This window comes from Amaranthus tricolor, chromosome 8, assembly GCF_026212465.1.
Source record: "Amaranthus tricolor cultivar Red isolate AtriRed21 chromosome 8, ASM2621246v1, whole genome shotgun sequence".
In the NCBI taxonomy this organism is placed as follows: Eukaryota; Viridiplantae; Streptophyta; class Magnoliopsida; order Caryophyllales; family Amaranthaceae; genus Amaranthus; species Amaranthus tricolor.
In genome coordinates this window covers 5,559,955-5,587,452 of record NC_080054.1, presented here as the reverse complement: position 1 = coordinate 5,587,452, position 27,498 = coordinate 5,559,955, and the positions used below count along the sequence as shown (strand labels likewise).

General features: G+C 33.9%; 1 protein-coding gene across 1 annotated transcript; it reads right to left on the bottom strand.

Annotated features, from left to right (window-relative positions):
- Positions 1–19,312: 19,312 nt before the first annotated feature.
- LOC130820184 (WEB family protein At2g17940-like) lies at positions 19,313–21,074 on the bottom strand. Its single transcript, XM_057685454.1, has 2 exons — positions 20,883–21,074; positions 19,313–20,132 (listed from the first exon to the last, which is right to left on the bottom strand). Exons 1-2 carry the CDS (start codon positions 21,024–21,026, stop codon positions 19,623–19,625), a joined length of 654 nt encoding a protein of 217 aa, XP_057541437.1. The 5' UTR covers positions 21,027–21,074; the 3' UTR covers positions 19,313–19,622.
- Positions 21,075–27,498: the final 6,424 nt, after the last annotated feature.

The following is a 27,498-nucleotide window of genomic DNA, read 5'->3' as shown; positions in this document are numbered from 1 at the left end:
AATCTTAAACCTACTACACAACAATTCACCCCCCCTCTTGTTGCATTCGATCATCCATTAGTATTTCTACAATTGGTATCAGAGCCCTGTTCCTCATTTAATCAGGAAACCCTGAGAGCAGTATCCTGTTCCCTGGAAAGATGTTGAAGATGAACGAGCGCATGGAAGAGGGGTACTCCACACAAAGGCCACCCATGTTCGATGGGAAATTCTATACTTACTGGAAAAATAGAATGGAAATCTTCATAAAGGCTGAAAACTACCAAGTATGGAGAGTTATCGAAATTGGAGACTTTGAGGTGACGACCATCAATTCCAATAACGAAGTAATTCCAAAGCCTATCACGGAATATGAAAAGGAAGATTTTCAAAAGATGGAGATGAACGCCCTTGCTATCAAGTTACTTCACTGTGGGCTTGGTCCAAATGAGCACAATCGAATTATGGGTTGCAAAACCGCAAAGCAGATTTGGGACCTGCTCAAAGTTACCCATGAAGGTACAAGTGAAGTAAAAAGATCCAAGATTGACTTGCTTATGTCGAAGTATGAAAGATTCGTCATGGAACCTAGGGAAAGCATTCAAGAAATGTTCACTAGGTTCACAAATATTACGAATGAGTTAGTCTCTCTTGGAAGAATTATTCCCGTTGATGAACAAGTAAGAAAAGTGCTTAGGAGTCTTCCTCAAGACGAACGCTGGAGAGCAAAGGTTACAGCCATCCAGGAGTCCAAAGATTTCACCAAGTTTAATCTGGAAGAGCTGGCTGGTTCCCTAATGACCCATGAATTGCATTTGGGAACAGCTGACAGTTCCCGAAACAAAGGACTGGCTCTGGCAGCAGATGAAAGTGATGAATCAGAAACTGGTGAAGAGGAAGCAGCTTTGTTGGCTAGAAAATTCAAAAAGTTCTTCAGGAACAGAAGGTATGGTAATCAAAGGAATAACAAAGAAAAGGGAACTACAAACGTGAAGACAAGTTTTGAATGCCATAAGTGTGGAAGCACTGAACACTTCATCAAGGATTGCCCTCAATGGAAAAATGAGAAGGGCAAGGGAAAAGCAAGAGAAGTTGGAAGACAATATAAGAAGGGAAACTTCAAGACTGACTTTAGAAAAGCAATGGTAGCAGCTTGGGGAGATACGGAGAGCGAGGCTGAGACAGAAGCTACAATGGAAGAGGAAACAGCAAACCTATGTCTCATGGCATCTCATGAAGATTCTAAAGAAAAAGAGGTAACGTCTTCTGGTCCATCCCCTAAATATCAGTTCAACATAAGTAAGAATAATTTAATCAAATTACTGTTAGAGACACAAGACAAACTAGATGAAAAAGCAGCTAAGTGTCTCCAGTTAGAGAAAGATCTTAACTTAAGTAAAGATCATATCTCATATCTTAATTCCTTTAGAATCGATGTGCAAAGTAGATTTTTTGATTTATTAGATAAGAATATCATTTTAAAAGAACAGTTGGAAAAATTAAAACAGGAATTTGACACTCTTAATATTGAATTAAATCAAAGCAAATTGTTAGGATTAAAATCGGTTGAAAATGATAAAATCACTCATGAGTTTAGCACGAAAGTCCAAGAATTGAAATTAAAATTAGAATTAAGTGATAAGGAAAATAAATTCCTAAAAGATCAAATTAACTTAAGAGGAAAAGGGAAAATCAAAGAAATTCCCAAATGGATTCTTAATGCTAAAGCCAAGAGTAAAGAAGGATTAGGCTTTATTAAGAATGATAAAAAGAAAAAGGTATACGTAGATCTCCCTAAATAAAATCTGTTCCTTTTGTGGTAGAAGTGGACACCTAAAACACCAATGTATAAAAAGGGAAACAGCATATCAAAGCAAATAAAAATTATGTCGAAAACATATGGATTGAGAAACATGATTCAAATGTAATCGACAGGGAACCCAAGGCTAACTGGGTTCCTAAGCTTAACCATTAGTTTGCTTTGCAGGATCAAGTGAGGGGGAACAACTCATGGTATCTCGACAGTGGGTGTTCCAAGCATATGACGGGTGATAAATCTAAATTTCTCTCACTTGAAGCCTATGATGGGGGAACAGTAACCTTCGGTGACAACATGAAGGGTGAGATAATCGCCAAAGGAAAGGTTGGAAGGTCTAGTTCCCATGCCATTGATAATGTATTTTTAGTCGAGAATTTAAAACACAATTTGTTAAGTATTTCTCAATTTTGCGACAAAGGTAACTCTGTTAAGTTTACTTCTGAAAAATGCATAATTTCTAGGAACAGTACAGGAGACCCTGTGCTGAAGGGAATCAGAAAAGGGAACACCTATGTGGTGGACCTGGACACTGTTCCCAGAAACAGTCTAACGTGTTTAAGTGTTATTGAAGAAGACCCACTACTTTGGCACAAGCGATTAGGTCATGCTAGCTATTCATTGATTAACACTTTAAGATCAAAAGACCTAGTAAGAGGATTACCTGCAATAAAATTCCTTAAAAATGAAGTTTGTGATCCTTGTGCTAAAGGGAAACAAGTGAGGTCATCCTTTAAATCTAAAAACGTTGTGACTACCACTAGACCATTAGAATTAATTCATATGGATTTATGTGGACCAATGAGAACACAAAGCCGTAGTGGCAAAAAGTATGTATTTGTTGTTGTTGATGATTATAGTAGATTCACGTGGACCTTATTTTTGGCAAGCAAAGATGAAGCTTTTGATGAGTTTGTTTCCTTTGCTAATAAAACACAAAAATCTACTAATAATCAAATCGTTCACATTAGGTCTGATCATGGAAAAGAGTTTGAAAATTCAAACTTCATGAATTATTGCAATGAACATGGCATAAATCACAATTTTTCCGCACCTAGAACACCACAACAAAATGGTGTGGTAGAAAGGAAAAATAGGACCTTAGAAGAAATGGCAAGGACCATGTTGATTGCTAGTGGTCTACCTAGGAATTTTTGGGCAGAAGCCGTTAATACTGCATGCTATATATTGAATCGTGTTCTTATAAGACCAATCACTTCAAAGACACCTTATGAATTGCTCAAAGGTGTTAAACCAAATATTTCCTATTTTCGTATATTTGGATGCAAATGTTTTGTACATGTGAATGGAAAACGAAACATAGGTAAATTTGATGAAAGAAGTGATGAGGCAATATTTCTAGGTTATTCATCACAAAGCAAAGCTTACAGAGTTTACAATAAGAGAACAATGTGTGTAGAGGAGTCTGTTCACATAATCTTTGATGAAACTAACTTTTCAACAAGTGAACAGGAAACAAGTAATATTAAAATAGGTCTTGCAAACTTGGAAGATGATGATGAAGGAATTAAAGTGCAAGATCATGGAACAGCAAGTGAACAGTCGATACAAGAAGAGGCAGAAGAAACTGATCAAATCCAGGAACTGCCAGTACAACAGGATCAGCAGACTGTTCCCAATCCAGCTATTCCCACAAATGAGCAAAATGATCCAGTAGCTGAACAGAATGTCAATCAAGTTGCTGAACAAGAACATGCTACTGTTCCTTCAAGAGAATTTATGCCTAAACCTTGGAAGTATCAAAGATATCATCCTCTTGATTCAATTGTAAGTGATATAAATAAGGGAACACAAACTAGATCTCAATTGAGAAACTTTTGTGCACACTTTGCGTTCCTATCATCACTTGAACCTAAAAATCACGAGGAAGCTTTGAAGGATTCCGATTGGATAGTTGCCATGCAAGATGAACTAAATGAGTTTGAGAGAAATAAAGTGTGGCACTTGGAACCCAAACCGAAAAACAAGAAAGTTATTGGTTTGAAATGGGTATTTCGGAACAAGCTTGATGAGCATGGAATAATTGTTAGAAATAAAGCTAGACTCGTGGTTAAAGGTTATAATCAACAAGAAGGTATTGATTACACTGAGACTTTTGCTCCAGTAGCAAGGTTAGAGGCTATCCGAATCTTAATTTCTTTTGCTGCATTTATGAATTTTAAATTATATCAAATGGATGTGAAATGTGCCTTTTTGAATGGTTATCTTGATGAAGAAGTTTTTGTGGAACAACCTCCAGGTTTTGAAAATACCTCTTGTCCTAATCATGTCTACAAGCTTGACAAAGCCCTATATGGCTTGAAGCAAGCACCTAGGCAATGGTACGAAAGACTTTCAAAGTTTTTGATTCAAAATAACTTTGTAAGAGGAAAAATCGACAAAACCTTGTTCTTTAAGAATAAAGGTTCTCATATTTTGGTTGTTCAAATTTATGTTGATGATATTATTTTTGGTGCTACTAATGATTTATTATGTAAAGAATTTGCTAACCTTATGGGTACAGAATTTGAAATGAGCATGATGGGAGAATTAAATTTCTTTCTTGGTTTGCAAATTAAACAAACTGAAAATGGTATTTTTATTCATCAACAAAAATACATTAAAGAACTTCTTAAGAAATATGGACTAAATAATGCAAAAACCAACCATACACCTATGGCTACCAATGTTAGACTAGATGAAGACCGAAATGGAACTAACGTAGATCAAACAATGTATAGAGGCATGATAGGTTCTTTATTGTATCTAACTGCAAGTAGACCTGATATTTCTTTTAGTGTTGGTTTATGTGCTAGATTTCAATCAAGTCCTAAAGAATCACATCTCACGGCAGTAAAGAGAATTTTGAGATATTTGAAGGGAACAGACGACTTGTCCCTATTTTATCCTAAAAGTGATGTTTATGATTTAAAAGGTTTTAGTGATGCAGATTATGCAGGTGATCTTGTTAATAGAAAAAGTACATCAGGTATGGTACAATATCTCGGCTCATGTTTAGTTTCATGGAGTTCCAAGAAACAAAACACAGTTGCATTATCCACTGCAGAAGCTGAATACGTAGCAGCAGCAGCCTGCTGTTCCCAAATGCTTTGGATAAAACAGCAACTTAGAGATTTTGGTATTAAAGTTGAATGCATTCCTATTTATTGTGATAATACTAGTGCCATATGTATATCCAAAGATCCAGTGCATCATTCACGTGCTAAACATATACATATTAGACATCATTTTCTTAAGGATAATGTAGAACACAAAAATATTGTATTAAAGCATGTTAACACTAATGAACAAGTTGCAGATATTCTGACCAAACCACTTCCTAGGGAACAATATGAAAAAATGAGATTGGAACTTGGTATGATCAAGCTCCACTAAAGTTAGTTGCATATATTTCCCATTGAAGCATCATGAAAATGAAGAGGTCAGGAATCAATCTCAATATCTTGATTGAAAATCAATTATTGCATGGATCAGGTAAACACGTAATAAATCTTGTACTATGAATATTTTTTCGATTGCATGTTGTTAATTCAAACAGACCAAAGCAATTTGTTCCTTATTTTCTCCATCATATTTCATAATATAATAATTCATTTTGTTCTCGAAAAATTATTTTATTTTACTTTGATTTCATATAATATCATCACATTGTTTGTAAATTAGTACGGCCAACCTAAAATTAAAACTAAAGGGAAACGGTTATTGATCACCAAACAACACAATCCTTCCATATCCAAAGGAATGATGAAAAGCATTGATGAGAAGGGACGTGTGTAACCGTCAGTCTTCTTTAAAATCCCTGTACGACATCAAATCACTCACACCATCCTTCTCCCTCTTCACAAACCGTCACAAGAAACTATTCTTCTTCTCCCTCAAACCTTCAACATTCGTCATGAAAACTCCCAAATCATGCAAGAACTCATCAAAATCTGGTAAGAAAACGTCCTCATCCCACCTAACTGACCAGCCTACACCCTTACAAGTTGTTCATCCATCCCCATTGTTAAAAGATGCACCACCACCAACACCCACACAAGAAACCACTGACAGTGCTCGACCCAAACGTAAATCATTCACACCTAGAAGTGAATCATCATCCCAAACTGCCAAACGTTTGAAGCAAGTCGACCCAGATAGTGCCGAGGAGATTGCCAAAGAAATGACAATTGGATTTGGGCTAGACAAATTCTGGTATGACTCTACTTATTTTCCACAACTCCATGACATTTTAAAATTTCAAGATTGGGAAAGTTTGATGACTGAATACTGTTGCAACTCTCTCTTTCCAAATATCATGAGAGAGTTCATTTCAAACTTCTCAAATGATTGTGGTAAGTTTTCCAGTGTGGTTAGGAACATTAAAATAGAGTTTGACAGTGCTTTATTGGCAGAGTGGTTTAAAATTTCAAATGTAGGGTTTGATACTTATAGTGTTGGTTCAAAGATAGTTTTCTCAGGCATTAATGAAAAAACGATTTTCAAATTTTTAGGGATTGAAAAGAAACAGGGTAAAATCAGTCATAATGTGTTGTCTCCACTGCATAAATTGCTGTATAATGTAGCACGTAGATTCATCTTACCCCGAAACTCCAAAAGGAGTGAGGTGAGTTTGCGTGATGCAACATTGATTTATTGCATGGATAATAAAATCAAAATCAATTTTCCATCTTTAATGATATCACATTTATCCGACTGTATAGAGAAAAAGAATGTTGTGGGGTATGGGGGGCTGTTAACATGGATTTTTCGTAAATTTGGGGTACCATTGGATGGGCTGGAGTTCCCAATGGGACCAAATATGAAGATTGGTGCTCATTGTTTGAAAAACTTGCATTTGAAAGTAAATGATGAAGGAGTATTAATAAATGAATTAGAAGAAGTAGTTTTTGTTGGTTCTGATGATGAGGAAGTAGAAGAAGAAGAAGAAGAAGATATTGAAAAAGAAATAAAAATAAAGAAAGAAAAAGGAATTGAAAAAGAAAAAGAAAAAGAAAAGGAAGAAGAAGAAAAAGAAGAAGTAAAACAAGGGCCTGTTCCCAGTGAAGCAGAAAACAAGGGGGAACAGGAAGAGGAGACTAAAGTTGAGGGGGAACAAGGAGAAAAGGAAGGAGATTCCAGTGATGAGGAGGTCGTGATTGCTAAGCTGAGGAAGGGTAAAGCCACTCAGAAGAAGAGTAGGAGGCTTGCTTCAAAGGGTAAGGCAGTAAAGGTTGATGATGTTACTTCAAAAACCATTCCTGAGCCTACTTCATATGACCCTCCTTCTCCCAAGCCAACCACTCCACCACCAACTCAAACCTTATCACCACCTCCATCACCCATTCACTTCACACCACCACCATTTCCATCCTCTCCTGGTGTTGGTTGTGCTGACCCTACTCCTACAGCATCTTCAGACTCCATCCTTTCAAAGCTCCTTGATCTACAGTCTCATTTCATTGCTTTTCAAGCTGAAATTCGTGTCTCACTTGCTTCTATTGTGGATCAGCTAAACCAAATGGAACAACGCCTTGGTGCCAAGCTGGACACAGTGGAGGTGCAGACTGAATTCATTGATGAAGAAGAGACTGACCCTTGATCCCTCTGCTCAAAAATTTAATGATTTGTTGGCTGTATGACTTAACAAACAATTTTTTTTTTTTTTTTTTTGCCTTGTACCATCTGAGGTACATGGTTGTTGTAACTTTGAACAATTGCTACTTTTCTTTGTTTTTTTATTTTTCATGGTCTGTGACAATTAACTCTATGCAGGTTTAACTATTGTTCATAGCACTTGCTTTTATTATTGTTGTTTGTTGTTTTCATCACTAACAAATCTATATGGTTTGTGCTGAGATTTGATAACTCCCAATTCTTTTTGATTGATGACAAAAGGGGGAAGATATTATGCACAAACTTAACAAGGGCAGTGAATACACAGTTACATATCTTGTTGATTTATATTGATTCTTATGAATGCTATATGTGCGATGTGCTGCTGTGTTTATGCTAGTTTAGTGATCATCTGTGATATTCATTTCTGAAATTTGTTCTCAATATGTTTCTGTTGGAATTATTTAACAATGTGTTATTTATGTTAGTTTTTATTAACTTAGTTTATTTTATTGAAGTTTTAAGTTGAGTTAATTTTAAAATTTTTAAAAAATATTTGATATGTTAGAGTAAAATGTTTAATTATGAATGCTTGGTAAATTATATTCTAACAAGTTGATTTGCTAAGTTAATTAGAGTTACTTTAATCTCTAGTATGCTCTATGAATTTTGTTTTACTCTATTTTACTTAAGTTTGTTTATAAAGTTTGCCATCATCAAAAAGGGGGAATTTGTTGGCCTCTTAAGGTTTTGATGATGACTTTACTTTTAAATAAACAAACATATTTTTAGAGATTGTTTTGTAGGTATATATCCGATTTAATGTGAATCGTTGATGAAGCCTATGACTTGATTCGTGGAAGAAGTACATGTCTCAAATATCCAAGAAGTTGGGAAATTGCTCTTGAAGACAGTTTACTGTTCCTAGAGTTGAAGTTCTGACGAATGTTGTAGATGGAGACAGTGTGCTGTTCCTCACGATGCAGGTCTGAAGAATAGCATCGACTGAAAAATTGCGAATTAATTATTTTCTGTTTTTAAGTTGATGTAATGGTTTAGAATTAATTTAATTGCTTAAATTAATTAGTAAGTTAATTGGCAAATCTATTTTTAGGTTTTCTAAAAATAGCCCAAGACTTTTTCTTAATTAGATTTAGATCTCCTATTTTTTAGGATCTTATGTTTTAAACTCCTATGCTATTTTTAGCATTAAGGAAACTGATTTTTCCTTGAGCAAATAACAGCCGGACACTTTCTTAATTCCACCACCTTTTGTTTTGAGAACGTGGGGGTAGTGGAGGTATGTGTGAGATAGTGGACGTTATGCTTATGGTAACTGCTGGCTGTTCCCTCTATAAATAGAAGGGACTTTGCTCGAATCAAAAATCAATCCTTTTTAGGATTCAAGAGTGTCCATTAAAGGGAGATCATCTTAAGAAAAATATTTTCAGTTTTCCAATGCCAATTAATTTATTATATTTTTCTTAAGTAATTATTTTAATTCTTATCCTCTTGAGAAATGGCCTTGTAAGGGTTGATGTGTGATTTGTTGTAATTAGACTTGTGGGAAGTCTAAGGGAATAGAGAAGAGAAATGGCCTTGTAAAGGGTAATTGAGTGTTTTGTTGTAATTAGACTTATGGGAAGTCTAAGGGAATAGAGAATAGAATCGAGAGAAGAGAAAGAGAAGGAGAGAAGAGAAGAGAAGAGAAGAGAAGAGAAGTAGGCCTAAGTAGAGAAGCTTTGAGTAAAGCATTTAGAGAATTGAGAAGCTTCAAGTGAAGCAAACATTGTTTTGTGTAATTGTAACTAATTGCCTTAACATAGTGAGAATTTTGAAATCCCGGGGGGTCGTGGTTTTTCCTTCTTATTAGGCCAAGAAGGTTTCCACGTAAAAATCCTTGTCTCCTTTATTATTTTTCTTTTCGTTTTTAAGTTTAAGTTTTGTCCTTTACTTAATATAATTCCGCAAAAATTAGAGGCAAAAATCTTAAACCTACTACACAACAATTCACCCCCCCTCTTGTTGCATTCGATCATCCATTAGTATTTCTACATATATATATAATAATATATATATATATATAATAATAATAATAATAATAATAATAATAATAATAATAATAATAATAATAATAATAATAATAATAATAATAATAATAATAATAATAGTTGAAACACCCCAATACCCACCATTTCTCTTCCATTTCGTGAGAAAACCAAAACCTAAACCTACCTTCCTCCTTCTCCCTTATACGTATAACCCAAAGAACCCTCACTTTCCTCATTCACGACATTCCTTTTGAAATTGGGCGAGTTCTTGTTATTCTTCCTCATTCAATCCATTGATTTTTGAGTAAACCAAATTCCATGGATGCCCTACTCTTCTTGTTGATTGTTGGTGTAAACAAACTAAGGTTTGAATCTCTCAATTTCTATGCGTAATTTTATTCTATTCTTCTTTAATATTCTTATTTTCTTCTCAAGATTCAAACCCTAGCCATCTCTGATTGGAATTTCATGTAATATCAACATCCTTGTAGGATTTTATTGCATTGAAGTAGAAATTAGCAAGATACCAATCGACCCCTATCCTTTCCCAAGTTTCTGTCCAGCTGAAATGGGGAAAAACAAGTGGAATTTGGTCTTGCTTGTTTAAGCATTGAAAATTCAAAACAAACATCAAATTTTGAAGCCTGTTTTGTTGTGTTCCTTGCTGATCATCAAAATAGAAGGTAAACTCTTCTTGATTTCTTTTCTCTTCTTTCTCAATGTTTATGTTTAAACATATGAGGTTGATTTCATTGGCATACTTTCACTTGCATATTCCTTTACCATGTATTAAGCCCTAAAGTTTGATGAATCTTAAAAGTTTGTTTAAGTAAATTAGATGGGTTCTTAATTGAGAAATTTATGGGAAATGTGTTATTAGTAAGTTATGTGATGATGAGAAATTAGTTGTGGATTATAATTTTAGTAGGAGACTACTTTAATGACTTGGTTTTGATTAGTTAGTATTCTTGGATATGTTGATCGATTGGAAGGTAAGGACCTTGTAGTAGAGACTAAAATAGTGAGAATGAAGACCTTGGGATATATTGTTGGAAATCATGATATTAGTTTAGAAAATTATGGTAATGGGAAAATGTTGGAAGATTGGATGGTTTTGAAAGAATCTTGAGTTTGTGTGGAAATCCTTAGTGATTGGATAAATTAGCTGTATTTTCTAATTAGATGGTTTGTCATTCTTGTTTTTGGTGTCTTGGATTCTCTTAAATATTCTTGGTTTTGAGTCTAGATGAACATAGAAGTGGCTGAATTGAAAATATAAAGAGAATTATAGGAATGAGTAATCTTTAAAAGAGTATAAACTAGCTTAGATCACGATTATAATATTTTAAGGACACATTGGGGGTTTGATTTAGAACATACACAATCCTTTAGAGATTAGAAATAATAGAGTAGATTCTTGGTATGAAATACGGTCTTAAGAGGAGATGTAATAAGTTATATGTTATAGTTGCGTCGACCATACGCTTATGACGTTATATTATTGTCATATTTCAGGATACGACATTGTCGGTGAGTAGTAGCAGCCCCTTAAAGGGGTCTAACCAGACTAAAATTTTGAAAATGGTTTTATTAAAGCTGTGAATTTTATAATGTTGAGACAAATTTGTTATGAATGATTATGCTGATATTGATATGGTCAATGGATCGGGCTCACGAGCTGGTCATTGACGGAGTAGAGGGAAAATCTCCCTTACTCCCTATTTTGAGGTGAATTGTCATACAAATATTGACTAGCCTCACCCGAGAGTGACATAGTCTTAGAGCGATGGATGTTCCTCTCAACTAGACTCCCTGTGCGCACATAGATCTAGAAAACTGATGTTGCTTTTAAACCTATGTTTTGAATTACTGTGTTTTGTTGTTGTGGATTGTTACTTCTCATTCAGTTCAATCTGACCCCTTGTTGTTTCCATATTTTTTTAGATTGTTTACAGATCGGAACCAGACGGGAACAATGGGGAAGCGGAGGTGATTAGAGTATATGGTGAAGATACGTTAGATTTGAGTATGTACACTAGTCGTAGTGTCTGTGTTGGGATGTAGTCAAGGTGTAGTGGATTTGATTATGTTAACCGTATTGGACTTTATGGTTAGTTGTATAAATATGTTGGACTATAGTTTAGATGTTTGGATTTAAAATGGTCATTACAGTTGTATTTTAGACCTCGTGACCCTTTTTACTACTTATGAATCGAGATTTGAGTTCTTTGGGTTAGTAAACCCCGTGATGACCTGTCTTGCTTAGTCAACCACTAAGTCGGGTTGTTACATAATGTGTATAAAATCAAAATAAAACCGCAAAACTTGATATTATAATGGGGTTGTAAACGTTCTCTAAAACGAGCACATTATGTGCTTTCATGAGTTGCATGTGATCAGCCTTATGTTTTCGAGGCCTTGACAATGATTGTCAAAGACCCAACAACTACGCTAAAGTGATACGATTTTTAAGTAGGATGTTACGAATCAATATTGATCAAAATCCTTCGAGATATTTTTGAACAATATCTTTTAAAAATACTTGATTTTCAAAATTCAAAATACAACCATTTTATTTTATATTTATTCTCTAGCCATATTTACGAAAATAAAAAATATTCTCTATCTTTCTGAAATTTTTTTGATTTTTGTTTATGGGAACAAAATCAGCTATACTAACTACCTTATTTACATTACAAAGAAAATCCCCAACCATATTTTCTATGCTCTAGTCGTCCCATCATATAAACCAAACCATTAATCGTTATCTCTTGCATCACATCGTCTTACACACACACACTTATTACCCCTCCCTTAACCGTCTGCTTCAACTCCTATATCACCCCTACCAATGTAATTTTATTATTTCACCACTACCCTCCAAAACTTATAACTTCCCTCATCCTAACCATCTTCTTCTAAACAAAAACTCCCAATACTTACCATTAATGGCCCTCTCAAAAGTAAAATCCCAGCTTCAAAAGATAAAAGTCCCTTAACATTCTACCCCTAGAACCTCGAAGCGCAAAAAGGTTAAGGCATTTACGGTGGATTCTTCATCTGCACGATCCAGGTCGAACCTCGATTCAAGTCCTATATTTCAAAATTTAAGTTCTGTTACCGATACAAACATAAGGCCCTTAACTAGAAAGCATTCAATACTTCGAGGCCTTGACACAATCTTGACAGTTTTGATAGCTTTTAAGATGTTCTAAAAAATCAGTTTTGCAAGATGTTTTAAAAGTCAATTAGAACCTTGACCTTTTAAAATATGTTCTATGTTTTTGAACTTTGACCTTATAAAATATGTTCTATGTTTTAGAACCTTCATCTTTTAGAATAGGTTCTATGTTTTTGAGAAACTTGATCTTTTATGTTTTAGAACCTTGAAATATGTTTGTGTCTTATTATGTTTGTCTTCCATAAGGGGGAGATTGTTGACTTGGTCCCTTTGATCGATCCTTCGTCAAATGTTATGACGGAAGACAATGTTAGTCGTTTATTATTGATAAATGCATGTGATTTTTTTGTATGTAATTTAGATGTTTTCATATCATGTAAACCGAAAGATTACTATAACATACATTATAGCCGTATGCTATAATATTTGGAAAACATTATTTGTTACCTTAAACGGTTCAATCCAACGGCAAGTACACATTCTTTGAAGGTATGATTCCTATCCTTATTTATTAGATTTTGAAATATATGACTTGATTCTAATTTCATTATTTTATTTAAGATGTTATATTTAATGAATATACTTACCAAAAAATCGAGTAATATATTTTATATTCTAAGTTGATTTCGGCAAAATTTTAATTGATATTGATATCAAATATATGATATGATTCTCATTAGTTTGTTTCCTAAAAAGTTGCTTTATATATTTGGTAATTTTACTTGCCTAAAATCTAATGAAATAATCTTAAAAGTAATTCATAGTATTCTTAAGTGTTACTCTGTTTATCCAATTGTTATATATCAGTTAAACTAACAAGTTTTATTGTAGGAACAAACACTTTGGAAATAAAGGAATGCTAACAATTTAAATGCCTTGACAAGACCTCGAAAAGTCAGCTAAGGCAAGCTAATATTAAGGATTTTATGCTTCAACTAGTATATAAGTGAAAGTTTAAAGAGAAGAAAGACACTAAGAAACACAAGAAACATAGAGACTCATATACACATTGCTAAAGTCTTTAAAAGTCTCAAAGAATTCTCATTCAAGAATTAATCCTACGCTTTACACCCAAGTTAAGCTTTTAAGGTTGTATTGTATTTCATTATTTTTGTAATTTGTTGTATTCACAATTTTAATATTAGATTTATTGTAAGAAAGAAAAGTGGAAGAGAAATATCTTTAGTTCACTAGGATTAGAGTTTCTACATGGTAGCATTGTGGCTACAAGGGAAGTTATTAGAAGATAAGTGTGACCTTATTCTAAAGCTTGTATCTAGAAATCTAAGAGAAAAGTGAATAAAGAGTAATTGCCAAAATTCTAAGAGTTAGAAAAAAGCTCAAAGGTAGAGATTAGGTCCTTTCACTACGGGCTACTTGAAAATCCATCTGTATGTAGAGGCACTTGGGACATACCACTGGTCCTCAATGTTTCGCAGATGACAAATATCTAGCATTTTAAATAATATTTAATCTTCTATATATCTATATACATATAATATATAAATTATAAATTATCGATCTAAATTGTTTTTTAGGCCAAAACGAAGGAAACTAGCTGGTAGTGCTTATTAGTTTTTTTATCAGAATAAGGGGGCGGTTGACAGAGATGGAAATACGTTTTGAGTCAACATGGACCATAAAAGACTCAATGCGTAAGTTATTTTTATTTTTCAAATAATTTTTCAAGTTATTATTTTATATTTTTAATAGTTTTTTAGAAATATAAAATCATACGGTGGATGAACACCTATAAGCAGGGACAACTCTAAACTATTAGAATATTAGAATATCTTAGAATATTTTAGAATAATATCTCTTTGCTTTCTTGCATATTTTTGTATAATCTTTGTGATTATGTAGAGTATCAGGAAATATTTAGTTTCCCAAAGTATAGTGACAATCTTGTATATATTGACATTAACATTAAGGAGAAAGGCAACCGAGTCATTTTTACATGGTATCAGAAGCTTCGGTTTTTGATCCCGATTTTTTTTTCTTTATTCTTTCTCTCCCATGGCTTCTCCTACCACAACCAAAGATTTGTTTTCTGAAAATTCTGTTCATTTTAACAAGCACGGCTCTTCCCACCATCGTGGTGGCCACCGCCACTCTCGTCGTGGTGGCCGGACCCACCGTGGCAGCCACCATGGCTTCGCCACTGTTTCTGGTCCCTGGCAGCAGCAACAACACAGGCCCAATGCTTTTACTTCTTTTCGGCCCAACAGAAATCACTCAGGCCCACCCTCATATCCCTCTTTTCCTTCTCCTAGTTGGCATAATTGGGCCGGCCAGAATTGGGCCCACCCTGCTGCCCCCTTCCCCACTACATCTTGGGCTCCTCCTCATTCTTACAATAATGGGTATTCTGATGGTCTTCTTGGCCCACGACCGGCGCAAAGTTATCACACCGGGACTAATACTTCTGTGAATTATATTTCTACGGACATCGATCATGCTATGAATACTCTCTCTTTATCTACTCCGATGAGCAATTTTATATGGATACCGGTGCCACATCTCACATGACTCGCTCTCAAGGTACTTCACTTCCTTATTTTCCTTTAAATCATCAATTCAATAATGCTATTGTTGGTTGTAATTGTAATTTAATTCTAGTTCTTAGTCACGGGCATATTTCTTTTCCATCTTCCCAAAAATCCCTTACCTTCAAAAATGTCTTACATGCACCTAAACTTATTAAGAATCTTATTTTCGTTCATAAATTCACTCAGGATAATATGGTTTCCGTTGAATTTGATCCCTTTGGGTTTTCTATAAAGGATTTCGCCACGGGGAACATCGTTTTGAGATCTAATAGCACGGGTGATCTTTATCCTTTTTCTTCTACTCATGGAGCTTCTCCTTCATCTTCCACATCATCGGCCTTTTCCGCTATTTCTTCTAGTATTTGGCATTCCCGTTTAAGACATCCAGGCAATGCGATTTTAAGTTCCTTGTATTCTTCCCGTTCAATTCAATGTAATAAAAATTCGCATTTTGTTTGTCACTCTTGTCCTTTAGGGAAACACATTCAATTACCTTTTGTTAATTCTATGTCTATGAGTACTAAACCGTTTGATATTATTCATAGTGATTTGTGGACATCTTCTATTTCTAGTCCATCGGGTTATAAATACTATGTTCTTTTTCTTGATCATTATACTAATTTTTTGTGGACTTTTCCTTTATTTCGCAAATGTCAAGTTTATGATGTATTTGTGAATTTCATTGCTTTTGTTAACACCCAATTTGAGCTTAACATCAAATCTTTCCAATGCGATAACGGGGGTGAATTTGACAATAATATGTTTCGTCAATTTTGTACTAGTCGGGGCATTTCACTTCGTTTTTCTTGTCCTTACACATCTTCTCAAAATGGCAAATCCGAACGCGAAATTCACTCCATCAATAACATCCTTCGCACTCTTTTGTGTCATGCTTCCCTTCCTTCGTAAGTCTCCTATGTATACTCATCTACGGGTTTTTGGGTGTTTATGTTTTCCTCTTTTTTCCTCTACTACTATTCACAAACTCCAACCACGCTCCGCTCCATGTGTCTTTTTAGGATATCTCTCTTCTCATAGGGGTTACAAGTGCTATGATCTTTCATCCCGTAAAATCATTATATCTCGACATGTTCTCTTCGATGAGGCCACTTTTCCTTTTTCTCAATCACCTTCCTCATCTCCCCCAAACTACCAATTTTTAGATGATAATATTCACATTCAATTACTTAAAACAGCCCCTACACATTCTTTTGAGCCTAATCCATCTTTGAGCCCAATGTTTGATTCTTCCTCCTCTTTCTGCCAGCATCCTTCAGCTCATAGGCCTCTTTCTCTGTCAGGCCCAAATACAATCCCTCACCTTCCATCCTCCCTCTCCTCTACAAGGCCTGCCTCACACAGCCCAGTCCCCATACAGTCCCCTCCTTTCCCTTCTTCTCCTACTGGGCCAGCCCCAATCAGCCCAGCAGCGATTAGCCCAACCCCAATCCAGTACCCTCCCTCCTTCCCCCCCTCAACTGGGCCTACGTCACGCAGCCCAGTCCACACACCTCCTCCTTCCTCCCCCTTCCCTATTGGGCCTGCCTCACGCAGCCCAATCAACCCCCCTTCTCCTTCCTCACCAACCGGTATCACTACACGAAGTAAACATGGTATTTTCAAACCCAATCCCAAATACTACTCTCAAGCTTTATCTGTTTCTTTTTCACCTTTACCTAAATCTCCTCTTCATGCCCTTCGTGACCCAAACTGGAAGTTAGCCATGAAAGAAGAATTTGATGCCTTAATTGAAAATCATACTTGGGATTTGGTGCCGCGTCCTCCTAATACTAATATCATTCGGTCTTTGTGGGTGTTTCGTGTCAAGACTAAGTCCGATGGCTCTTTTGAGCGCTATAAAGCGCGTCTTGTTGGTGATGGTAAATCTCAAAGGGAAGGCATCGATTGTGATGAAACTTTTAGTCCGGTTGTGAAACCTGCTTCTATTCGCATTGTCTTAAGTATTGCTCTTTCCCGGTCTTGGTCTATTCATCAACTTGATGTTAAGAATGCTTTTTTACATGGTCACTTGACTGAAACTGTTTACATGCATCAGCCTCTGGGTTTTCGTGATCCAACTCGTCCTGATCATGTTTGTCTTCTTCGTAAGTCTTTTTATGGTCTCAAACAGGCTCCTCGTGCTTGGTATCACCGGTTTTCTACTTTTGCAACTACTATTAGCTTTTCTAACAACATTTCTGATAATTTCTTGTTTGTTTATTGTCATGGCTCTGATATTGCTTATCTGCTATTATATGTGGACGATATTATTCTCACAGCTTCCTCAGATTCACTTCGTGAGTCCATTATGTCCAAACTTAGCTCTAAATTTTCCATGAAGGATTTGGGTCCTCTTAATTATTTCTTGGGTATTGCTGTTACTCGTACTTCTACGGGCCTCTTTCTCTCTTAACAAAGGTATGCCTCTGAAATTCTTGAAAAGGCTGGCATGTCTCAATGTAATCCTGTTGCTACTCCTGTTGCTAACTCCGGCAAACTTTGTGCTAATGTTGGTTCTCCTTATGAAGATCCTACCTTGTATCGTAGTCTAGCTGGTGCTTTACAGTATCTTACTTTCACTCGCCCAGATATTTCATATGTTGTTCAGCAAGTTTGCCTCTATATGCATGATCCTCGCATTGAACATATGGCTGCTATTCACCGCATTCTTCGCTATGTCAAGGGTACTCTTCCCTATGGTCTGCAGTTACATCGTTCTAATATTTCAACTCTTTTGTCCTATACCGATGCTGATTGGGGTGGTTGTCCTGGCACTCACCGCTCAACTTCTGGTTACTATGTTTTTCTAGGTGACAACTTAATTTCTTGGTCAGCTAAACGACAACCTACTGTTTCCAAATCCAGTGCTGAAGCTGAATATCGTGGTGTTGCTAATGTTGTTTCTGAAACTTGCTGGATTCGCAATTTACTTCTTGAGCTGCACTGTCCTATTACCACAGCTACCCTTGTCTATTGTGACAATATTAGTGCCGTTTATTTAGCTGGTAATCCGGTCCATCATCAGCGCACTAAGCATATTGAGATCGACATTCATTTTGTTCGAGAAAAAGTTAAACGTGGTGATGTTCGGGTGCTTTATGTTCCATCTCGTTGTCAGCTTGCTGACATTTTCACCAAAGGCCTTCCTCAAGTATTATTTGATGATTTTCGTTCCAGTCTCAGCGTCTCCAAACCGCCCGATTCGACTGCGGGGGTGTATTAGAATATTAGAATATCTTAGAATATCTTAGAATAATATCTCTTTGATTTCTTGCATATTTTTGTATAATCTTTGTAATTATGTAGAATATTAGGAAATATTTAGTTTCCCAAAGTATAGTGACAATCTTGTATATATTGACATTAACATTAATGAGAAAGGCAACCGAGTCATTCTTACATAAACTACAATGAAATATACTTGTAGGTTGTTCTAGAGTTGACCTAGCGACTAAAGGCTCCACCCTTGGTATATGGCATAGGGCCGACCTCTCAAAAATACTACAATGTCTTGTTGGACCCTTATTGTACAACTGCCTATTATCACTCTACTCATGAGCATATAAAGGAAAGATTTATGCGATAAGAAGAGCATATGGTCTAATTGATGTGTCATATCAATGCCTCCACGAGACCAACTCTTGGCTAAACATGCAGCAACAACATTTAGATATGTTGCAAAACATATGCTAGTGTTGAACATGAAAACAACTGACTAAAAGAACTTCTCAAGTGTGTTATGGTCACGGACCGGGTGGGTCAAGTAGAGATGGTCCTAGCTCGTGTTGATTTTTTTTCAAAAACTTGATGTAATATTGTATATTTATTTCTTACCATTTATAATATATGCTTTTAAAATTTTTAACATATTGCTTTTAAAAAAAATCTTAATTTTAATTGATTTTCACTATTTTAACATATAATATATTTAATTATATAATTTTTTAAAGTCAAAATTTTTTAAAAGCACGACAAAAATAAGGTATTGTTTAAAAAACCATGATAATATTAAAATAATATATAGTACGTGACAGACGTATGCTTCATAAAATCAATATTCTTAATTAATCGGTGAAAGTTCAATCCTTATACTCCCAATTGTAATGAATAAGTAATGTGCACCAATATTGCGAAAATGTATATAAAGAATCATAATACATGCATTTGTAGCACCCATCTAAATCTTTTATTTTTGAACCTAATCTGAATTTTGGATAATGTACATTTATTTACTTATTACTACTAACATGGTCAAAATAAAGTCATTTTTGACCTTTGAATATTTTTTGATAGAATCTCATACTGCCAAAATGAAAGGAGATATTATCCTTTTTAGGTTCCCGAAATCAATTTTTGTCATATAACTGAAAGATAAAATATTCAACCACTGGACGAATTCTTTATTTTTAAACGTAATCATATAATGATCTTTAAACTTTAGGAGAACGATTAGCATCCTGTTGAACTTCATAACTTTTATTTTTCTTTTGAAAAAGCCATCCCATAATAGCAACCATTGGTTTTTTCTTTCCTTGTTTTCTGAAAGAAGTTCTTCCCAACTTGTTTGTATGAACATTGTTAGGGTTTTGGTTGATTTCTCTTGTTAGAGATGGTGGACTTGCAAATGTTACAAACCTTTTCTTTTCAACTTCATCAACATTATCAGGTTTATTCTCAACATACTTGAATTCTTCAACGTCTGGATTAATTGCTTTTTGATGCTCCTTAACATCATCATAATCTCTTGTAGATTTCAGATTTTGAAGCTCCCTCTTTGTTTCTTCTAACTGTTCTTTTAATGACTTTAGGCAATTTGCCATGTAATTCCCTTCTTCTCTTGCTTTTTGTAGGTTTTGTTTCGTTTCTTCTAATTCCGTTGACACGTTTCCTAATTTAATTCCAACATTTTCTTTAGCTGAGGAGATCTTCGATGATTCCAACTATAAATCACAACAATATATGTCATTGTTATATCTAATTTTGTCATTCCCTCATCGTTTCCAAATAAGTTCTCATAAGAAATTGATAGAAATTAAGAAAAAATTAATCTTTTAAATGATGAATATACTATAATATTAAATAATAAATTAGATGTAAGAATAGTGAGGATTATAAACATTTAAAATTAAAAAAATGTTTAGTGGAAATAATAAAGAGATCAGAACTATTATAAAGTTAATGAAAACGTGTAGAGATCATAAGTAATATATATATAAATGTTAGAGATAAAATTAGTAGAAGATATATGCGCACTATATATAAGCATTAATAAACTATTTAAATGAGTGTGAAAAGGTTATTAGTGTTTAAAATTTGTAATATAAATTGAAAGATTTTTTTATAAGAACAACGATTGAAACAATTTATAATAGCAAATGTGAACAACATAATGGCAAATTTGTGATTATTGACTATAGCTAGAAAAAAATATATATGAATTTATGTTAAAAAATAACTATTACTATGGATTGATTAATAAATTACAACATTTCAATCGATGTTCATCTTTGACTATTACAACCAATAATCTACTCTTAGTAAAAAGTATATAATGGTAATATTGCCAAGTTATACGTTGAGAAAAATTCAACAATAATATATATAATTGTCATCAATATTTTCATATTGAAAAGAAAGATGCAAGCATACCACTATTACCATCTATAATCTACTCTTAGCAAAAACCGTACCTGACTAAGTTGTTTGGCATAAATCTCCCCGACAAGTACTCTTTCCCCAAACAATGTAACAGCCTCTTTAACAGACCGAAATGGCGGTCGAGTGTCGATAACAGCCCTTCCCTTGACCACTACTCCGCCATGCTCTTCCTCCATGCTGAACGTTTGTTGTTCATATCAAGCCTTCACATATGAAGGTGGCTATAAATAAAGCTGCTTTATATGGCTAATTAATTTATGCCAAACAAATTGAAGTTATTAGATATGATTAAATGTTGAAAGTGATGCATTCTGCTTGGTTTCTTGGCTTCCACTTCACTAGACTTTTGTTATTTGTCTTGTTGTTGTAATGTAGTATCGTAATCGGTTAGAGGTTTAACATACAATTGGGCATTTTGTGTATCTGAAAACATTGTTTACCTAATTAATTTGCTTTTAACAATTAAGGACCCACCTAGCTTTGATTTTGACTTTGCTCCATCAACATATCATTTTAAGTAAAAATCTATGAATGAATAAAAGCATACAAGATAAAAGAGATTGAAAATAGTGACTTTTTCATTTCTTCATAATGATTCTGTACATAGGAGTTTATATATATATATATATATATATATATATATATATATATATATATATATATATATATATATATATATACATTTATATATATATATATATATATATATATATATATATATATATATATATATATATATATATATATATATATATATATATATATATATATATATATATATATATACATATATATATATATATATATACATATATATATATATACATATATATATATATATATATACATATATATATATATATACATATATATATATATATATATATATATATATATATATATATATATATATATATACATATATATATATATACATATATATATATATATACATATATATATATATATACATATATATATATATATATATATATATATATATATATATATATATATATATATATATATATATATATATATATATATATATATATATATATATATATCAAGCTATCTTCTTTAACCTAGTATTATTACTCACACCTCACGCCATTGTCTTCAACCTAAATTCCGCCATTTTCTTCAAGCTCTTCTTCATCTTCTTCAAGTACAAACCTATGAAATTTCAACCTAAACCCATAAAACTTTAACCAACCAAACTCCTTCAAGCTATTGTTTAAGGTAATTTTATATTTCATTTTCTTCAATATCTACATAATGTTAGGGCTTAGTGTTTTTCAAATGTTTGTGTACTAATGTTGTTGATTTTTTTCATTGTGGGTTACATAACTTCATTGTAGAGCACACCATTATCCTCTTAATCACATAGTAATTTCTATTTATATATCATGTTTTGTTATAGTTTTAAGTAATTTCTTCATTTTATTCATGAATGTATGTTGTTGTTTTTAAGTTTTACATTTATCATAATTTTTATTATTATTTTGTAAATTAGGGTTAATTAGGGTTAATTAGGGTTAATTAGGGTTGTTTATTATGGTTAAATGAATGTTGTTGTTAATATGAATTTTTTAGTTGTCCAAGTTTATAAATGTAATTGTATTCTTATTGTTTTTATATGTTGTTAGTATTAGTTGGTAGTATGAAGTTTAATTATGGTTATTAGAATATACATGATTTGGAAAATTTTTAAAAAATTTGTATTATTATTAGGGTTAATTAGGGTTAAATCAATGTTGTTATTAGTATATACATATTTTTTGAACAATTTATAGATTGTGAAGGTTAATTAATGTAAATAAAGGTTAAATGAATGATTATTACTTTGTTTTAGAGTTAATTAGGGTTAAGTATTTATGTTAAGAAATGATAATTAATTTTGTTTTGAATTAATTAATCACACTTAGGATGACAAAAGATCGTTCTTGGATGTATGGAAGCATTGAATCGTCAGATTTTATTGATGGCGTATTAGAATTTTGTAGTATTGCCGTTGAACATCAAGTTAGGACGGGGGAGTTGGTTATTATTGCCCATGTGTCAAGTGTGGAAATGTATTAAAGGTAGATAGTGATGATATCCTTAGGGAGCACATACTTTGACGTGGGTTTAGGCCTCAATATCATGTTTGGGTTTGGCATGGTGAGGAGGGAGGTTACAAAGAAAAAAGTGTTGTTGAGGATGTCGATAATTTGGATGTCAATGGGGATGTAGTACATCATGTTGATGGGTATGAGACAAATGAAGAGAATATCGATGAGGATGTAGATCGTGTTGATGAGATGATGGAGGGAGTTGAGGATGAGTTAGGAGAACGTCCTCTTGTTTTTGACTTGTTGACAGAGGCTTCTCAAATGCCTTTGTACCCTGAATGTACAAAGTTCACCGAACTAACAGACGTGTTGACAATTTTCAACATTAAGTAAAAGTTCAATTGGAGTGTGTAGAAATATCAAGAGATGGACGAATGCAACAAGAGGGGGGGTGAATTGTTGTACATCGAGTTGAAGATTTTTAGCCCTAATTTTTGCGGAATTATAACAAGAAAATAAAATTAAACTTAAAATGAAAAAGATAAAAGGAGACAACGATTTTACGTGGAAACCTTCTTGGCCTAATAAGAAGGAAAAACCACGACCCCTCCGGGATTTCAATAATTCTCTTACTATGTTTTAGGCAATCAATTAAAATTACATAAAACAATTTGCTTCACTTGAAGCTTCTCTACTCTAGGCCTACTTCTCTTTCTCTTCTCTTTCTCCTTCTCTTTCTCCTTTATTTCTCACGCTTCACTTGAAGCTTTTATTCTCCCCTAGACTTCCCTTAAGTCTAGTTACAACAAATCACTCAAATACCTTTGCAAGGCCAAATTCTCAAAAAGGATAAAAATTAAATAGTTGCATAAGAAAACTATAATAAATTAATTGGCAATTGTATGCATAAGATATTTTTCTTATTTTGATCTCACCTTTTTAGGACACTCTTGGATATATTCGGTTCAATTAAGGAGCACTTCTATTTATAGAGCAAAATACCGTAACATAAAGAGTAGGATAACTTCCAATTATTCCTTGATCTTAAAATAAAGGAGGAGTTACTTGGAATATTTGAATATGTTGCCACGGTTACTATACTCTAAAAATAGAGTTGCGGTTCCCTCATACTAAACATAGTATAGGAGCCAATATTGAGATCCTTATTAAGTGGAGACTTTTTCTAATCAAAGAATAAGTCTTAGGTTATTTTTAGATGACTAAAAATAGTTTTGCCAACCAACTTATTAATTAAATTAAGCAACAAATTTAGCTTTTAGCCGTTACATCAACTTAAAAACAGAAAATAAATTATTTGCAGTTTTCCAACCGATGTCTTCTCCAGACTTGCAATCGTAGGAACAGTGTATGGGAATAGTAGACCCTTTGTCTACTTTTGACTTCCTAAGCGATTTTCTAACTTCTTGGATATTTATGACACGTACAACTTCCACCAACCAAGTCATAGGCTTCATCAACGATTTTAACAAAATCGGATATTTACCTACAAAACAATCTCTAAAACATGTTTGTTTATTTAAAAGTGAAGTCATCATCAAAACCTAAGAGGCCAACAAATTCCCCCTTTTTGATGAAGACAAACTTATAAACAAACTTAAGTAAAATAGAGTAAAACAATATTCTTAGAGCATACTAGAGATTAAAGCAACTCTAAATAACTTAGTAAATCAACTCGTTACAATATAATTTACCAAGCATTCATAGTAAAAAAATTTACTCCATATAGTATATAAAAACATAATATCAAATATATGTTTTTAAATAATTTCCAAAAAATAGTTAACATAAATCACTAAGTATTTAAGATGTAATAACAGTGAATACGAATTTAGAACTTTATCAAAACAATTAATTATAAACTCAAACACAAACAGCTCAAAGTTTAAAACTTAGCATAAACATAGTTGGTACATGATCAGATTAACAATCATCATAATCAGAGTAGATAGCTTAGATATCATCAGAGCATCATATATGTAGCACATTAACTCATATATCCATAATTATCTTATAAAACTATCAACAGAGCATTCAAAACAATTATTAGAATAATTCATCATCAGAGCAAACAAGACAAACCATTATCAGAGAATAACTTCCATTATTAGAGCAATATAAATCAATCAAGATGTGAAACTGTGTATTCAAAACTTCTCTTAAGTTTGTGCATCCTCTTCCCCCTTTTGTCATCAATCAAAAAGAACTGGGATAGTCAAACCACAGCGCAAACCATATAGATTTTGCCATTGAAGAAATTCAGAAACAGTAAATGAAAGAAAACACCATGAAATGCAATCCAGATATGCATATATTTGACATCACAGACCAATATAAAACAAAGAAACGCAGCTGTTTCAACAAAATAAATACAACTTAGTACCACAGATGGTACATTTGAAATTGTTTGATAATTTTGACTGATAGATAGAAGGGCCAACAAAATTATAAAAACAGTGAAGGAAGAGGAATCAGGGAGCAGTCTCATCTTCATCTATGAACTCAGTCTGCACTTCAATTGTGTCCAGCTTGGCACCAAGATGGTTCTCCATCTGGATGAGCTGATTAGTAATTGAGGCAAGTGAGACACGAGTTTCGTCTTGAAAAGCAAAAAAATTGAGACTGGAGGTTATTGAGCTTAGAGAAGATGGAGTCTAAAGAAGCTACAGGAACAGAATTAGAGTTAGCACACCCTATACCTGGTGAAGTGTGTGTTGGAAATGGTGGTGGTGTAGACTGTATAGGTGATGGTGGTGGTGATGGAATTTGATGTGATGGTGGTGTGGCTGGCTTGGGAGAGGGAGGTGCATATGTTGTAGGCTTAAGGATGTTGTGGGAGGTGATGTCATCATCCATAACAACCTTACGTTTAGAAGCCAACCTCCTACTTTTTCTCAGTATTGAACCTGGCTGATTCTTCATAGCCATCCCAACCTCCTCGTCACTTGAGTCACTACCTGGAGTGTAATTATCATTATCCTCCATAGCTTCTCCTTTTTCTTCTAATTCCCCCTTACTTTCTGCGTCCCCCTGTTCCCTTTCAAGACAAGTTTCTACCGTTTCAGTGGTGGTAGTGGGAACAGGCTCCTGCTCCTCTTCCTCCTCAACTAGTTGTTCCCTTACTTCTTCAACCTTCTCCTCTTCTGATTCAACATCAACAACCTCTTCCACATCATGTACCAGTATCCCTTCATCATTCCATTTTAGGTGCAGGTTGTGTAAGCATTTGGCACCTATTTTTGTATTAGAACCCATAGGGAACTGTTAGCCATCTAGAGGTACACCAAATTTTCTGAAAATCCAGGTCATTAACCCTCCATATCCAACCATACTCCTTTTCTTCATGCAGTCCGATAAGTGTGAAATCATCAAAGAAGGAAAGTTTATTTTTATGTGATTAGCCATACAATAAATCAAGGTAGCATCGCGTAGGCTTACTTCACTACGCTTGGAATTGCGTGGTAAAATAAATCTACGAGCAATGTTATATAACAATTTGTGCAAAGGAGATAGAATGTTGTGGCTAATCTTTCCTTTCTTTTGATCAATTCCTAAAAATTTTAGAACAATCTTTTCATTAATTCCAGAGAACACAATTTTTGAACTAACATGGTATGTATCAAAACCAACAGCAGGAACATTGAACCATTCCCCCAACATCAAACTGTTAAATTCTATTTTTATTTCCTTAACAGTGCTTGAACATACTCCACTATCTATAGAAAAGTTTAGGATAAATTCACGCATTATGTTTGGGAATATTGGGTTGCAACAAAAATCCGACATTAATATTTCCCATTTTTGATTTTGTAAAATGGCGTGAAGTTGTGGGAAGGGAGTAGAATCATACAGTATTGTCTAAACCAAACCCTACTGACATTTCCTTAAAGATTTCTTCAGCACTATCTGGATCAGTAATCTTTGAACGTTTGGTTGGTCTAGATGATGAACCACCTTTTGGTGTGGAGATCTAGCGTTTGGTTCCTGCATGTACTGTGGATGGAATTGCGGTTTCATTATTGGTTGCTGTAGATGAGGATGGTGGAGCATCAATTTGTGGTGAAGGATGAACCACCTTAAGAGGTTGCAGTTGTGAAATTTTACAGGATTGTGGTGTTTTCTTGTTTACCTTCTTGCCGGAGTTTGTGGTCTTTGGTGTCTTCATTGTGATTTTGAAAGTGTTTTGAGAGAAGGAAGGTAATGAGTGACGTTTGCTGAGGGAAATGAGTAGACGTGTGAGGTGTGACGTGAGGAAGGGGTTAATATATGGGTGAGGGGACGGTTAACGAAAGGTTTAACTCTTCACGGCATTAATTAGTTCATGTGAAATCAATTTGTTAATGAAGAGTTAGAGGGTAGATTCATGGAATGAGTAAATAAATCCAATTCCCATTTTTTTATTTAATTGAGTTGACCATCTATAAGAAAAATTATGAAAATTATACAAATTAAAAGATGACATTATTATATTATTTTGTGATAATAAAAGAAAAATATAACGAACACATGCTGCTTCAGTCTGATCAATTCAAAACATGCAATCAAAAAGACATTCATAGTACGTACTTTATTAACT

Coding starts and splice junctions, on each gene's coding strand:
- LOC130820184 (XM_057685454.1), bottom strand. CDS start 21,026: ATGGAGGAAGAGCATGGCGGAGTAGTGGTCAAGGGAAGGGCTGTTATC. Junction 20,133..20,882: donor ATGCCAAACAACTTAGTCAG/GTACGGTTTTTG, acceptor TGTGATTTATAG/TTGGAATCATCGAAGATCTC.